Source organism: Seriola lalandi, unplaced genomic scaffold (genome assembly GCF_002814215.2).
Source record: "Seriola lalandi dorsalis isolate HSWRI2012SDOR001 ecotype SW California unplaced genomic scaffold, Sedor1 jcf7180002054887, whole genome shotgun sequence".
Lineage (NCBI taxonomy): Eukaryota > Metazoa > Chordata > Actinopteri > Carangiformes > Carangidae > Seriola > Seriola lalandi.
Genome location: NW_019525439.1, coordinates 2,341,647 through 2,357,989, shown reverse-complemented (window position 1 = coordinate 2,357,989; position 16,343 = coordinate 2,341,647). Strand labels below are relative to the sequence as shown.

The 16,343-nt window shown below is 42.1% G+C and overlaps 1 protein-coding gene and 1 long non-coding RNA gene across 2 annotated transcripts in view; one reads left to right on the top strand and one right to left on the bottom strand.

The window, feature by feature from the left end:
* The window catches only part of LOC147817808 (uncharacterized), a 251,195-nt gene that overhangs the window by 24,119 nt on the left and 210,733 nt on the right, over positions 1 to 16,343 (top strand). The window lies entirely within an intron of this gene.
* ext1b (exostosin glycosyltransferase 1b) overlaps positions 1 to 16,343 on the bottom strand; it is a 114,194-nt gene that overhangs the window by 18,919 nt on the left and 78,932 nt on the right. The window contains exons 2-4 of the mRNA XM_023429106.2: positions 12,226 to 12,319; positions 7,898 to 8,005; positions 5,105 to 5,224 (exon numbers count right to left, since the gene is read on the bottom strand). Coding sequence (XP_023284874.1) covers positions 5,105 to 5,224; positions 7,898 to 8,005; positions 12,226 to 12,319 — 322 coding nt within the window. The remainder of the gene's footprint in view (positions 1 to 5,104; positions 5,225 to 7,897; positions 8,006 to 12,225; positions 12,320 to 16,343) is intronic.

The following is a 16,343-nucleotide window of genomic DNA, read 5'->3' as shown; positions in this document are numbered from 1 at the left end:
TAAGGCTGTCTTATGTTCTAAGACAAACTTGTGATTTTGGGCTTGATAAAAAAAGCCTGACTTGATCTGACTAACTGAAGACTATCCAGACTAATAATACCACACTTATTTTAAAAGGGTATTCCTGTGATTTAGTGTTGTAATTCCATAAAGATGGAGGACAGAAAGACAAGAAACAGATAAATATATATATATATATATATATATATATAGTCAAAATCAAAGCAGTAGAGGCAGAGACATGCTGACTTTTTGTTCCTGGTTTGGGTCAAGCTCCACTTTTTAGTGTTAGAGCGTCTCTGACTGGTAAAACCCCATCTTACACTTGCATTATTAGTCAGATCCACAGAGCTTCATTTCATATTCATTTGTCTTAATTTAGAAGCTTTCTTCAATGGAACAAATATCTCTAAATGCTGTATGTTATGCTGACTCACATTAAAAGACGATGCACAAGACGTGTAAGATAATCATTAATCAACACTTCGGTAAGGGAAGGAACAGATTATACTGAAGCTTACAAACTGTAAGAGGGGGGAAGCTTGATCTAACTTATGAAGATTTTCAAAGGGGCCTTTAAGAGAATTTACAAAGATCTGCGTTGCTTTGACAACCACGAAGTTCCTGTTGGACACACACTGGTGCCAGGACCAAACTTTTAATTACAGCACAGTCTCTCTAGGGCCTAAACCACCCTGCCATTTGTAAGGATTTCCCTTCCAGAGCCGTTCCGACTTTAAACAAACACAAGAACTACCTTTAGACAACACTCAACATTTCCCTCGGCTCACGGGGGACTCGTAAAAATCTGAATTATTTGCGCTGATAAAGGAACAAACGTTTGCCTTTGAGATTACGCCGGTTGAAATATTAAGGATTTGATCAATGAGCCTCGTAATCACACCTATAAAACATTTCACACTGTGAAATGAGTTTTCACACGGAAATGGCAAGAAGCAGATAGTCATAAATGTGAATGAATACCAACACCGCTAATGTTCCAACTTGCAATAACCCCATTTCAGATCAGAATAATATTCAGAGCGCTATTCAAAACTCAGCCAGTGAATTAGAGCAGGTGAGAAACTGTTATAAGAGCGAGTCTGCGGGCGCTGGATGAAAGTTAGACGCTAGCTGAGCTTTCCAAATGTTTGCTTTGTTACCACCTCAATAGCGGCTATTGATCGTGTCAGGAGTGAATCGCTGTGGCACAAAGCAGAGCTGAAAGAAATCAAAGTTATCGTGTAATATTTCCTCTGCAGACAAACCAAGCTCAGGTCTTTTTTTTTTTAAAAGAAATAAAAAACAGATCAGCGAGTCAAAAGGCATCTGCGCCCATCAGTTACTCAAAACATAAAGAAGGACAAAAAAAAAGAAAAAGAAAGAAGAGCCAAACATAGACAAAGTCATCAGCTGTGTCTTAACACCAATCATTCAGGCCTGCCTCGATCCTTTCTGTGCTCAAATAGAGAAGTCAGTCAAACGCTCAGACGTGCGAGTATTGTGGCACTATTTTTTCCCCCAGCTGCAGCTCGCCGCCAGCCTCTGCTGAGGAGGCAGAGCAGAGGAAAGAGATATTGTCGCCGTGCCCTTGAGCCATGCTAAATTGCTTCAGTAAAAACAGACACAGGTTTTGCGGTTGTGTTTTATGGCCGCAGTTGAATCGGGAGGTTGTTGTTGGCTTGGTCACTCAAAGGACGGATATATATACAAAGAGGTAAAGAGAGTCAGGTGGGCGATGGGTGGGCAGCTAATGGCTGGCTGAATTGTAAAATGTTAATAATATAGCCGGAGGGGGGTTACTGTAATAATACTGACAGAGCAACATTTGAATTTGTCATGTGGAGGCAGGGATGTGAGGAAAGAGGAAAAAAAAAGGACAGTGTGAGTTTTTTTTTTTTTTTTTTACTTTCCCAAGCTCTGTCCCTGAGGGTAGTTGATAACCATTTGCCTCAGCCGAACAGATTAACTCGAAATCCGTTAGCTTGTCTATAAAACCACTGCCCGCCACCTTAAAAACCCCGAGCCCTTTACACCTTATGAGGGGCAATTTTGCTCGCTTGGCTGCAGCTCCTCCCCCGTCGGCAGCCCTCAGTCGGGACATGATGGACGACTCAATCTCACCTCAGAACAGCCACAATCAACCAATTAGAGCATGATAGATAAATCCTGCTTCTCTGGGAGCACACTGCGAACTTGGCTTTAATAGGTGAGTTTAATAGGTGTACCAGCTCCGCAGATCCGGCTATATTGACCTTGTGATTGGTCGAAACGTGTCTGATTCCTGACAGGAAACGCCGCATGATAGGTTGAACTCGTGTTTCCAGCTTGCTTGCCATCTCTTCACACACACACACACACACACACACACACACACAGTTTGGAGTGGATGTGGGAAGTCATTAAAAACCAAGTGTGTTTGTGAATGTGTGCGAGGAGATTCAATCTGTCAAGATATCGGAGTGTGTGTCCGTGTATCATTACAGATCTGCAGTTAGGAGAGTGTGGGTGTGTGTGTGTGTATGTGTGTGTGTGTGGAGGGGGGGGGGGTAAAGGCGCGACAGGATGAATAAACCATGTCGCTCGTTATCTCGGGGGCTGCCACGACAGCAACGCCATTTACATATGTCACCCCTTCTCCTCTTCACCCTTTCTCCCACCACTCTTCCCCTTCTCTCGCTCTTTTTACAGGACAGTCAGTCAGGATTAAGCGTTTAGCCCTTGCTGAATTCAATGTGCAGACACACACACACACACGCACACAGTGAAAAACTACACACACACACACACTCACAAATACACAGTGAGTCACAGGCTTTCGCCGTGTCACCTTGCTCTTTAGTGCGGAGTGACAACATGTCAGCAAGGTTATGCCTGGGTGGTGCCTTGTGTATCTGGGCTGACACACCTTGACATATGGAGATGTGTTTCTGAATGTGTGTGTGTGTGTGTGTGTTTGTGTGTGTGTGTGTGTGCGTGCGCGAGGAGAGGGCTAGATAACAAACAGACCAGAGATGTAGAGCTGGCTAAAATCAGACAGACTCTAGACACTGAAGCCACGACCCATTACGTGCGCTGTGTGTTTGAGAGTGTGTAGGTGCCTGTGTGTGTGTGTGTGTGTGTGTGTGTGTGTGGAAAAAGTCAAATTCAGATGTAAGGTTTGGGAGGTTATACCGTAACTAAGACTGTAGCATCGAGGAGAATCTTGCTCCCAGGCTTAGCGGTGCAGTAAGAAAGGAAATTAAATGCGTGATGGGATACTTGGATGAGAGAGGAGGCTGAAAGAAGAAGACATTTGTAACCACAGCATGAAGCCAGCAGTGCACCCAGGTGTTATCCCTGCATCTATACACTACTTGTTTAAACTGAATAATGAGGGATGGGGATTGGATGGATGACTTGTTTTTTTTTTTTTTTTTCCAGTCACAAATTCGCTAAAGTGGGTTATTGTAAACAAAGTGGATGCACTTGATAATAAAAAGGTCAGAGGAAGGAGGGAGGCTTCTGAACTTAAAGTGATACTCCACCTAAATTTGTCTTGCGAGTATGAAACTTTCAGCCCCCGCAGGCCTGAATGGTGGCTGTAAAAAAAAAAAAAGTTTGTGGTTTTGTCCTTCAACGAGTGCAGCTGGATGGATTCCAATGGCGACCATCCACTTCTCCAAACACAGTTACTTTGGCCAAACTTTGGCGAACTTTACGGTTTCCATCTTCATCGTCACGCATGACCCTGTCAAGCTTGCGGGCAGGCATCGTTTCTCCCTCAAGCTCTATTTTTTTCATTCTCCACAACTACTTCTGGCACTTTTTAACTGCACAAACGAACATGGGCAGATTATGAGAGCACGCCCCCGCCAAATCCTCCTACATAGGAATCCCAAAATGACCCCTGGTTTAAGTCTTTCTGCGTCTCTTTGTGATTGTTTTCCATCTGTTTGACGCGTTTTGTGTCTCCGTTTGGTTGTCGTGCGTCACTCTGTGTTTGTCTCTGCCTCTCTTTCAAGTCATTTTGTGTCATTTAACTGAGCTCTATGAATTTCAAACAAAAAATATTGACAGTCACTTCATAAATTAGCTGTGGCCCAAGGGGGCCCCTTGACCTGCTGACCTTGTGCCCAGCAGGTTTGTTCAATAATGCATCCATGCAGACGAACGCAACATGTTGCAACTGCCTGAAACTTTTTTCTGTTATCCTCATTTCAACTATTCAACTATTCTAACTAAACGTCTAGTTTCTTTTTGTGGCAATAGGTTCTCCGCCTTGCCTTTGACCTACAAATACTTTTTCCTTTAGACATTGTTGGAAGACAAAGTGAACTACTTTGTTTCATGACTTCAGTTTTCCTTCTGAAAGACACTGATTTGAATACACAAAGCACAGAGATGGACTAAAGCGTTGTGAAAATATGCTGTTTGACAAGGTCACTATTGGAATCCATTGTAACTGACAAGAGTTGGCATTGATCAAACTCTCTGCTCTCAGTGAAGGACGACTACAAACTCTGTACAGCCACCCTTCACGCCTACTGAGGGCCATTGTTTGCTCCCACTTTAAGGTCACTGCTTTAGAAGCAACAGTAAAATACAGTTTATTATCTTACAACTACAACCACTACTACATTTCTAATACCACTGGTAGCACGATAAATCCTACCACTACAACTATCGCTTTTGCTTCTATCGACAATACTATTACAGAAACTGTGCCAACATATTGTTAATTGTCGAGATTTCAGGTTCAAAACATAAGCGCGAAACCCTTTGTTGTGCACTTTGAATAAAACAACAACAAAAAAAAACAGCCTTTGAGAAATTCTCTGTGAACATGTGCTGAAACTTCACTTCTGCTCTCTGTAAACAACACTTTCCACCCTTCTATTTTGCTTTTAGCCTAGTACCAAAGAGACCACAGTGACACCTGAGAATAAAGCGAAGATTGCAGTGTCTGCTGTGACACCGCAGCCCTCCGAGAGAAAGATTGATGATGGAGGAGTAGGAGAGAGGAAGGCAGAGAGGCCAAAAGGATGGGTGGAGTGTGTGTTTGTGTGTGTGTGTGTGTGTGTGTGTGTGCGCATCTCTCTGCATGTGTGTCTTGAATCCTCACCTCCAGTGTGGTCAGCACTATCTTTTCCACAGAGGAGAAGTAGGCCTCCCAGAGGAACTGAGTCTGCTGTCTGAGGGACAGGATCTTATCCTGGTGGATGGAGCGCACCGTGGTTGGAATCTGCAAGAGACAAACAGCCGTCAGTCAGCAGTAAATGCGAGAGCTGGCTTCTAATGATTGATCTGGGACCTTAAATGTGGTGACAGGAAGATTGAAATTGGTCCCAAGGATACACTCAGGAAACTCCCATCAACAGATAAAGCACACTACACTGTGGAGGCCTTGTGAACTGAAGGCTGGAGCAGATACTGCAGGGTTTGTTGTTTTTGTTTTACAGTAGTAGACACAACAGTTTTTTTTAGGTAATTTGGTTCAAGTCCAAGTCTCAAATGTTCTAAAAGTAATTCTCAAGACAAGCTCTACGTCCTTGGGGGCAAGTCAAGTCTTAAGCTTTCATAAATAAAATGCAAGTCATTTGCATTTGTTTCAGGTTTTCAGATGCTGACCATTACAATGATTCGGCATTTCAGCACTTTGCTTACAGGATTCCTTGTAATATTAAAGGTCAGTTTCCATTGTCTCTTATTTAGTCATTGATTTGATCCAGGATTTTACCAGATCAAAAAAAAAAGAAAAAAAAGAAAAAATTCACCCCAAGTCCAACTTTTCACCACATCTCGGAGCCATTATATGACCACCTGTTATCATGTGACCACACTTGAGATGTGACTTCACTAGACAACAACATTTGGTTGGAAACTTTGTTTGAGTATGTGTTTATCAAACTGCTGTTTTTCAAGGTCAAGAAAACTTGAAATATTTCTGCTTCCAAGTCTCAAGTCATGAAAGTTCAGTCTCACAAAATCAAATCCAAGTCAGTAGTTAAGTCCTCATTTTTGTGACTTAAGGAATGGTTTGACATTTTTGAGAATGCGTTAATTCACCTCCTTGCTGTGAGTTAGATGAGAGGATCAATATCACTTTCATGTCTGAATGGTGGGTTTGAAGCTAGTGAGAAGCAGCGGTTAACTCATCTTAGTACAAAGACTGGAGACACAAGTGTAAAAAAAAAAAAAAAAATTAAATCAACTGTTTTACGGACAGTTATGTGATGATCTGGACCATGAAATTATCTGGCACATAACCACCCATAAAACATTTTCGTTTTATGGATTAAATAAATGACATATAATGATGAGGTAGGTGCTAGCTATTTCCCCCAGGCTTACAGTCACTGTGCTAAGCTAAGTTAGCCACCGGCTGGCCGCAGCTTCATTTAGTGTTCGGATGTGAGAACTAACTCAAGAAAAATCAAACAAGCATATTTCCTCGAAATGTCAGACTTTTCCTTTAAGCCTGACTGGAGTCAAGTCTCAAGTGTTAAGTCAACATCTCTGGAAGCAGTTTTTGTTTAGCAAATTTCTTAGTATGGGGGTCAAAAGATCCTGTTTTTAAAATTATAGTCCCACAGGTAAATTTTCAGAAGACAACAATGAGGGGAAGGAAGCACAAAGCAGAGGGAATTCACAAAAAATAAGTGCAACAGTCATCAAACGGTATTAGGGAAGAAAAGCTTAAATGCTGCAGGAGCCATTTGGCGAATGCTTTTGTACTTTTTGAAAGAGCTGTGTAGTTCAGTGCTAGTGTGAGTTTATTTGTCATAGTAAAAGGGAAAATAATTTCACACACAACAGTCTCTAGAGTTTAGAGTGTTTGGAGCTGACAGAAAGGCTATGGTAACTCAGATAACCACTCTTTACAACTGTGGTGAGCAGAAAAAGCTTCAGAATGAACAACATGTTGAACCTCGAGGCAGATGAACTACAGCAGAAATGCATGTCAGGTTCCACCTCTGTCAGCCAAGAGCCAAAGTCTGATGCTGCAGTGGGCATAGGTTCATGGACCCAGCCAAGCCTTGTGTGAACAGTGCAGGCTGCTGCTGGTGGTGTGATGGTGTGGGGAATGTTTTCCCAAATCAATCATGGTTTGAATGCCACAGCCTCTCTGAGCGGAGTTGTTGCTGTTGCCGTGCGCTGCCGTTTATGGCCACATTTTAACCATCTTCTAATGGCTACTTCCCGCAAACGTTGAAATGATGTGATGCAGTCATGTCGAGGAATGTTTCCAACATTCTTGTGGAATCCGAGCCGTGAAGAAACTGAGGCTGTTTTGAGAGCAAAGGGAGGCCCTACCCTGTATCAGTATGGTGTTCCTAATAAAGTGCTTCACATGTTTTGTGCATCTTGGCCCACCATGTTGTTGTAAAAAAAAAACATAAATCCAGGGATAGATGCATTTGGTGCCCGAAACATCCTGGCCTGAGATGGAGCTCCTAAGCTGTAAAACTCAATGTCAAGCAATATTATTACACACTTCACTCAAATTAAGATTTAATGGGCATATAATTACTTTTTCCCCCATGAAGTTGAAGCAATTTCAGCCAAATCCATTTGCTCATTCTACTTATTTGTCCTCTCATATAACAATGCGGGGGTTTGAGTGACATTTTCAAGCAGTCAAGGACTTAGTATACTGCTTGAATTCTGTTTGCTTGACAACCACGTTACTAGAAAACAAAACAAAAACACACCAGGACTTTTGCTTTTTAAAAGAAAGAAGATTGAGTGTGTGAGTGTGTGTGTGTGTGTGTGTGTGTTTAAGGTATTAACAGTCAGGAAAAAAAAGGGCTTCATTTCAGCTGTGGGATTGCTGCTGCCTCTCTGTGGGGTTTTTAGTTTCCAGATGATATACAGAGCGTGTGGTTTTTGTGTGAGCGTGTCTTCGGGCTGTTACCTGCAGCAGGAGCCTCTCGTCGCCGATGACTGCGGCTGTGTTCCAGTCGATGATCTCGGAGAAAGGCAGCTCCCAGCCGTTACTCAGCATCACCGGCACACACGCAGCCTGAGACACGCAGATAAAACCATGAGTGCTTTTGCTACATATCGATCCTGATTAGTAAAGCTCTTTTCATATTAACTTACAATGACAGCACTGTATTATGATTGATCAGTCTGTGTCTGTCTGTGACCCTTTGTTTTCTAACCTAAATTCCCCATTAGGCAGAAATGGGACGTTTCAAGCTTCTTTGGTCATATGTGGACCATACATAAAAAAAACAGTCAGCAGCACAAGGCTTATTGCTTCTTTTTTTTTTTTTTTTTAAACTTGTCTCTTTATAGACTCCCAACTTTATCAGCTACAAGCTAGATGGTATTTCAGAGTAAGAATCTCATCAAAGGGCTGAATTTTAACAACTTAGAGGGAAAAGCAGCTGGGTCAAATTCCTCACAAGTTAATCTTTTTATTCTTTATTTTTCCAGCATTTTTGCCTTTATTCTAGCTGCACTGAGAGAGGGAGAGATAGAAAAGTTGGGGAGAAAGGGGACGATATGCAGCAAATGGCCACAGGTCGGACTTTAAACTGGGCCGCTCCCGTAAGGTGAGCCACCGGGGCGCCTTGGGGTTAATCACAATTAACAATAGTGTATCACAATGATAGTAGTTATATGAGACACACTTGTTGCTTAATTTTATCCTGACAAATTTGTTAAAATTTCGAACTCTAAATGGAAATGACAAAATTGTAATATGTACTCAAAGCTATATTATCTATTTTTTTTTTTTTTTGTATGTATTGTCAAACATTATACATCCACCATTTACAGAACAGCATTACCTTTCATTTAGAGTCCTGTTTCTATCCACCTGACGAATGTGAGTCCAATATCCACTCTCTTTTTAGCTTTATTTTTGGCCACTAACTCAAGGGCTCTTTAGTTGCTAAGTGGCCACCAGCTAGTCCCCAACCGCGTCTGTCTGTGATATGGTGCTGAGCAGGTAGCGTTCTGTCACTTTTAAGAGCTTTTTCAGTTGAAAACAGCTGCCTGCCGCTGCTGGAAACCGAATGAACCGAAGCATTAAAGTTGCAGGCCTTAAAACCAAAACAAGGAGCAAAAAGACAAAGGATGCTGCACAGAGCTGAGGGGAATTCAGTTGGGTTATTCATTCTCTGTGGCTTTTCCCTCCATAAGCAAGTCCTTTCATATTACAAAAAGTAATTTGATCCATTGTTAATACAAAAAAATATTAAATAGTGCAGCTTTAATTTTCGAGAAAATGCAAATGCACATATGCACGCAGCCTAACAAAAAAAAAAGAATACACAAATATGACCTGAGTATGTACGTTGCTTAGATCAAAATTTAAGATCAAACATGTTCCTCGGAAACAGCAGCTCAGCAATCACATAAACAGAGATAAGTTTGAACATACAACAACATATGTAGATAAGCAGGCAGGCTGCATACAGTCTCAGACAGGGAGGAATGAAGTATTATGATGACAGATATGGATACTAAACAAAAATTAGCAGCCATTTGTTGGAGAGCAGATCACAAAGAGTCAAACATTCTGGATTAAAATAAACAGTTAAAAGCCGACTGGTTTTTATATAAACCACGTATTCACTCTGCTGTAGCACTTGTGAATGACAAGAGCTCAAACATTCACAAAAAGAATTTCTTAATTACACGATTAATGGCTCTGTTTCTGATTCTGTTTGTGTTTATTTGATTTGTTAAAAAAAAAAAAAAAATGCTTGAATCATTTATACAAGCCTGAAAATCTAAGAAAACAGCCGCAATCAGTCTACACGGATTGTTTTCACTTGATATTAAGTGAGCACGCTTTAAGCTGCACCTGTTGACACATCAATATTAAAATGGTAACTTCAGGTGCAGGAGAGTTAATTACTCAGAGAAGGCGGGAGAACTGGGAATTACAAGAGATCAAAAAGCAGAAGAAAGTGGATAAATAGATATAAAAAAAATTAAAAGAGGGGAGGAAGTGAAGCTGAATGTGACCTTTGGCAAAGGAGTGGCAGAGGGATGGAGGGATGAGAGGTAGAAGTAGAAGTAACAGCTGGTGTGTGTGTGTGTGTGTGTGTGTGTGTATGTAGGTGTGTGTGTTCGTGGTGGTTTGATGTAATGACGGCCCTGTCACTCCCAGGTCATAAAGGTGTCAGCTAAACCAGAACTGGCCCCTGGGGCTCTGCTGCTGTCCTCAACACACACACACACACACACACACACACACACACACACACACTCCAATGCATAAAGATATATACAGACACACAAACAACCCCAGGCATTCACACAAACACACACACACACACACACACACACAGACACACACACACACACACACACACACACACACAGACACACACACACAGAGCTGACCTCTATCAGGAACTGCTTTCTCATTTGAAGACCAAAGCCTGTAAATACTCTCCCTCCGTCTTCTTCCTCTAGATGGTGCGAGTCGATGGATGGGGTGAGTCAGACAAATGGAGAAAGGAGAGGAGAGGACATATTTCCCTCCTGACTGAAGTGCGCTGTTATGTGTGTGTGTGTGTTTGTGTGTGTGTGTGTGTGTGTGCGTTCCAGCTGATAGTGAGATAAGCGCACTTATGTGGGTGCACTCTGCGGACGGCGGTGTACGGTAAGGAGAGGTAAAGGACAGTGCAGTAGTAATGCAGAAGAGTGCGGTGCAGTCATGGAAATGGATGAAAAAAACAAAAAAAAAAACAGATGTTAAGTGTGTAGAGTTCCAGAGGGGTGAGTAAAGTGCTGGTAAATGCAGAGCCATTATTAGAAAATGACTCTATATGGGTGGAACTTACTTCACAGGTTATTACGGTTATATTGTGAGGTGTTATGGTACATTACCTGCAGCATCTTTAACCCCTTAAATCTAGTTGAATACTCAACTACACATTTTTCTGAGAGACACAATTCCTCACTTTTCTATCTGTGTCAAACCCTTTTAAGATTCCAGTGTCACTGCAACAACGATATCTCATTTTGTAACTCGAGAACACAGAAACATTCCAGTAAAGGTGAGTGAAAAAACACGTACATTTTTACAATCCTTGGAGCTGTAAATTTAGTCCACTAGACTAATAGCATGGTCACACAAGAGAGTGTCACAGTGAAAATCATCTGCACATCTGTGAAATATTCAAATCCTTAGCAAGATGCTGACTGCTAACGCGCTAGCTAACGGAGAACATGCGAGGGCTAATCAGTCAGTCCAAGCTAGTTAGCAATCTCATTAGCTGAGGCGCTAATGGGACAATAGGTTTACACAAAAGATTATTTAAAAGATTTATTAGCCAAAAGATTTGCACTTGTATCATTGACTCCTGTCACAAAAGCTTCTGCAAACGATTCCTCTTTTTTGCAGAGGATGGACGGATGTAAGCCACGACAGCTTTCTCCGTGTTGGACTCTACGGTTCTCCACTGTCACGATGGTTAACGTTGGAGCTCTGACACAAAAATATTTTCGTTTCACCTTCACGAACAAATCCACCGATGGTGGCATTAAAACGAACTGATTTCAATGTGCAATTTCACCATTTCTAAATGCGCCGGTGTGACCCAGACCTTTATTCTCTCTCTTTGATGGTGAATTCCAAAGTGTTACCTTTCAAAAGAAACCAGGATCATGACTGTGATCAAGAGGATTCAAGAACTGTAAACATTTTATTTCTGGGGTGCCATTATTTGAGCTTGTGCACTAAAAAGGGAGCGCTTCTTATGGGGTTTAGCATCTACAACATATATTTTTGCTAAAGTTGTGGGGGGTTACTACATAGAGATGAGGCACTTGAAACTGTTCATGAGCAAAATGACTGTTAAACCACAGACAAAACTAAGTGTTTTCTAACAGATTTACTTTTTTTTCCTGCAGCTATGATAAACCTCACTTTCGGCAATTTTCACAAAGTCAAGTGACAGTTTAACACTTTCTGTAGAAATTTCATTCCAGTGTCACAAAATAAAACACAGTTTAGATGCAGGAAGAAGCCGCTAATCTTCCCGGCGAAGGTCTTGTTTGTTTTTAATTACACTATTAAGGTGGCAATGATTTGGTGATCCTTTAATGCTAGAGGTAGCACAATTAAAACAAATGCAAAGTGGGAGGTTGAGTGTGGGAAGTACCTCTTTTTCTTCCCAGTAATTTCACTGGTAGTCACAAATTTATAGCGAACAATGCTTTCTCATACTGGGAGAGTGTTTTGTGTGTGTGTGTGTGTGTGTGTCACTTGTTTACCTGCAGTGCCTCAAGATAGCGAAAGGAGCCCAGTCGTCTGCCACGGGGCACCAAACAGAAGGTGGAGTTGTGGAGCATCTCCTTGTAGTCGTACCTGCAGAGACACAAAACACCAACACACACACACGATCAGTTCACGGACATAAACCACAGCAGCACGATTAGAAAAATGTGTGTAATCAGAGGGATACATACAGTCCATGCATCACTGCTACTTGCTGTAATGAGCTATAATAACATAATTGTTGATGGCGTCTCCTTGCTGAACAAATACTAAACGTGAGCATGAGGAGTGTGGCATTCACACACAGTCACTGTCACAATATTTTACACACATTTACATCAACATTCACACACTTTTAAATGACACAAACCCAGACAGGGAAACGAGGCACACTCGACACAGCTAAAAAGCAAAAAGAGAAATACTGATGAAATTTATTCTAAAGTGTTTCAAGAGGAACAACCTTTCCTGACATTTCAGCTTTGGTTCTTGTGAAATCTTAACTGTTTCTGTTTATTACAAGAAAAATGGAGGTCTTACAAGGAAATAACAAGCAAACAGTTTAGTCAGACAATTTTGCTTGGAGGTAAAAATGTACAGTACTGTCAGTAACAATCCCTCATTGCACAGAACAGCAGTTCAGTGTACAACCACGGCTAGTATGGTGGGTCAAATTTGAACTTTAGTCTGTAAATAGTGACAAATGTTTACAGGGACAATTTAGGTGATAGTTAAACCATCTGCCTTTGTTTAGGCTAAGTTTGGTTAACCATGGGGTTATTAAATCAAACCTACACGGTCTGACTGCTCCAGCTTTTGTTTACTGTTACTCTTAGAACAGAGCATCCATTTTGTAATGAATATTTTGAGATCTTTTTTTTTTTTTTACTTTACAGCCTCTCTCTGGATTTCACCTTCTACTCTTTCTCCCTATCTCCCTCCTTCTTTCCTCTCTCTCTCTCTCCTATCTCACAAACCACATGCTCCTTTGCACACCCCCTCTTCTCCACTCGCTGCCTTTCTCGATCCCTCTATCTCTTAAAGCAGAGGGACGATGCTCCCCTCCCTCTCCCGGCTCCTCTTCCTCCTCCTCCTGCCCCCTCATCCCTCTATCTCTCCAGTGAGGTGTGTCTTATTGCTCTCCAAACAGAGTGATCAACCCTGCCAGGGGTAATGAGCTGAGAGTGACACCTGCTTCCACCACACAGCTGGCTCTCTGTGTGTGTGTGTGTGTGTGTGTGTCTGTGTGTGTGTGTGTGTGTGTGTGTGTGTGTGTGTAGACAACAGAGAAAGTCAGGAATAGAGAAACCGTGTGTGTCTGTGCATCAGTCTGTGTGTTCATGTTTACATGCATGCTGCTTTTCTATGTTTTGACAGATTGTGCACACCACCAGCAGCAGCACAGCAATGGTGGCATGAATGCGTGTGTGTGTGTGTGTGTGTGTGTGTGTGTGTGTGTGTGTGCATGCGTATACACTGTTTGACGCTCCTGTCCTCTTCCATCTTTCTTTCCTCTTTTTCTGTTTTCTCTTAATGTGGACACAGCAGTTTCTTCCGTTGTGGGTTATTTCTCTCATATATGCACAGAGCTCATAAATATCACCCACAGAAAAAGTGGTAGTCAACAGTGCAGATCCAGGCAAGGCGGGGTTTGCTGTCTTAAGTCTAATTAAAATTATAATCTATTTTCACTAATAGTAATACTCTGGGTTTTTTTTTTAAATGTCACCATGCTGTCAATTTGATCACTGATCACAACATTTCAACAATGACAGCTCAGAAAATGAAATGTGTTTTAATATAGAAGAAAAGAGAAAAAGCATTTGGGGAAAAAGCATAAATCAAATGATAATTATGCACCAGAGTCCCTTTAAGAAAATGTAAAAAAAACAAAAAAAAAAACAAATGAAAATAAACATTTAAGTGTTGAAGTAAGTGTATGTGCTGCAAATACTATTTTCTTTTTGCAATTAATTTACATACAGGTTTTTGTATTATTGATTTCTTAAACTAGATTATTAATAATAATTATGACACCAATGACTTTCTCTTTTTTTATGAAACATAAAAAATGGAATAATGAGCCCTGAGGGTTGTCCAGGTTGAGGGTTAAGAGACTGGTGAGGCAGAAAATCATTTCTCATTTAGCTGTAGTCTATACAAGGTGAAGGTTACAGGACACACACACACACTCTGCTCTACTGATGATGCTGTGAACGTACTGTGGCTTGTACAGAAGTGTGACAGTGATTTGCTGATGCTGCCTTTTGTGTGTTCCTGTGTCTGAGTATAGACTGAGCCGACAGGGTGAAGCTGGAAGCCAAGCACTTCGTACACACACACACACACACACACACACACACACACACACACACAGGAGATGGTGATTGCTGATGTTGCCGGCTAGATGCTGCCTTGTCTCTCATTTAGCCAAGCTCTAATGAAGTGCAGGGATATGACAGCCTGTGATAAAAATCCCACCCTCATTCACACCTACATGCATAATGCTCTGTGCAGCACATAACACAGTTATCGCGCACAGACACAAAACGCTCAAACACACACCGACAGACTCGCAGACACACACGCTGTGTGAACAAGCGACAGCTGCACGCCCTCACATTGACGTTCTGTCACCTGTCGATGGAGACGAAGAAGCTATCTTAGCCCATATTTCCACACCAGCTGTCTGCCTGGACAGTGTCTGTTTGTGCATATATATAAGTGTGTGTGTAACAGCATGCAAAACAGACCAGCATCTGATGGCAGTGAATATCAATGTGTGGATTTAACATGCAGAAGCCCTGTAGCATGTAACCACTGCAATCTTCTGTCTCATGTTCAATACAATGCAAATGTTTGTTTGTGTTTGACCTAATCTGTCACAGGAAGAACTACTTTAATTCTCTTCAAATTTTTTTATTATTCATAACCAGTATGGCAATATCAACCAAGTCTCTCGAGAAAATCGCAGTTTCCTGAAAAGGTGCCCCATGTGATTCACCTGCTGTGCACTTTAACCTGATTATGACTGGGATTGTGCCTATAAGAGGCAATTTTGCTTTTTACGAGGGAGTGTAGGCGGTTCAGAGGTTTGAATGAGGTGAGGAGGTCGCAGGAGGAGGCCTCGGCAAGGACATCCCCTGCCGTGTAAACCCACTTCCACTTCCCTTTTTTTCGCCTCTCTGGTTCCTCTCCTCTCACTCCGCTTCCATCCTTCGAACCTCCTGCTAGTTTGGACGTTACGCAGGGTTCAGAGGCCACTGCCTGTCTTTCGTCGTCTTTCTCTTCTTCTCTTCCTCTCTTTTCTTGTCTCTCGAACAACAGCTCTCCCACCGCTTTGTCCTCCTGACCTTGAAACGGCGGAGGGAAAGCCACTGTTGCGTTCTGGGCCTGCTGGGTGTGATTGTGTCTGCGTATTTATATTTTTTATATTTTGCACTGGTGCGTGACTCTCCAATGTATATATGAGTGTGCGTTCGTGTGTTTGTGTGAGACAGACAGCAGCATGAAGGCAGGTAGAGGAAAACGAGCGAGTGTGTGACGAAGGTGAAGTAGTAGCCTGCTGGAAGGACACGCGAAACGGCAGAAAACGCAGTCAGCATGCAGAAAATATAAAGCAGACAGAAAACAAGACTTCACCCTATAAAGCACAGGAAATGACCTCTGCATGAGCACCCCTGTGTTTTATGAAAGTGTGAGGGTGCGTTAGGGTGCACGCGTCAGCATATCCAACAACTGTGAAGCAGTTAAGAAACACATCTCTGCCAGCCCCAATGGCAACATCCTACACTGTTACCGTGACAACCTGTCATTAAGTGCCTTCATTTGCAGCAACTTAATTACATGGGATTGGCACTTCATCCACACCAACAGGGGGTAAGGGGGTGAAGGAGGAGAGGGACTGAAAGTGTATCTCTTAATAAACACAGTCTTGCTAATGATGCTACAAGCTCAAACAAACTTTTGTCGAATCAGACGCCGTCTCCGCCCTCATCTCCATCAACCACGCTAACTGCTCCCTTACGACCAGAGGTGAACTATTCAGGTTCCTCTACAGTACTCGGTTGACACTCAGCTAAACCCTTTCCCCTTAGTTACTGTTGCTACGCTA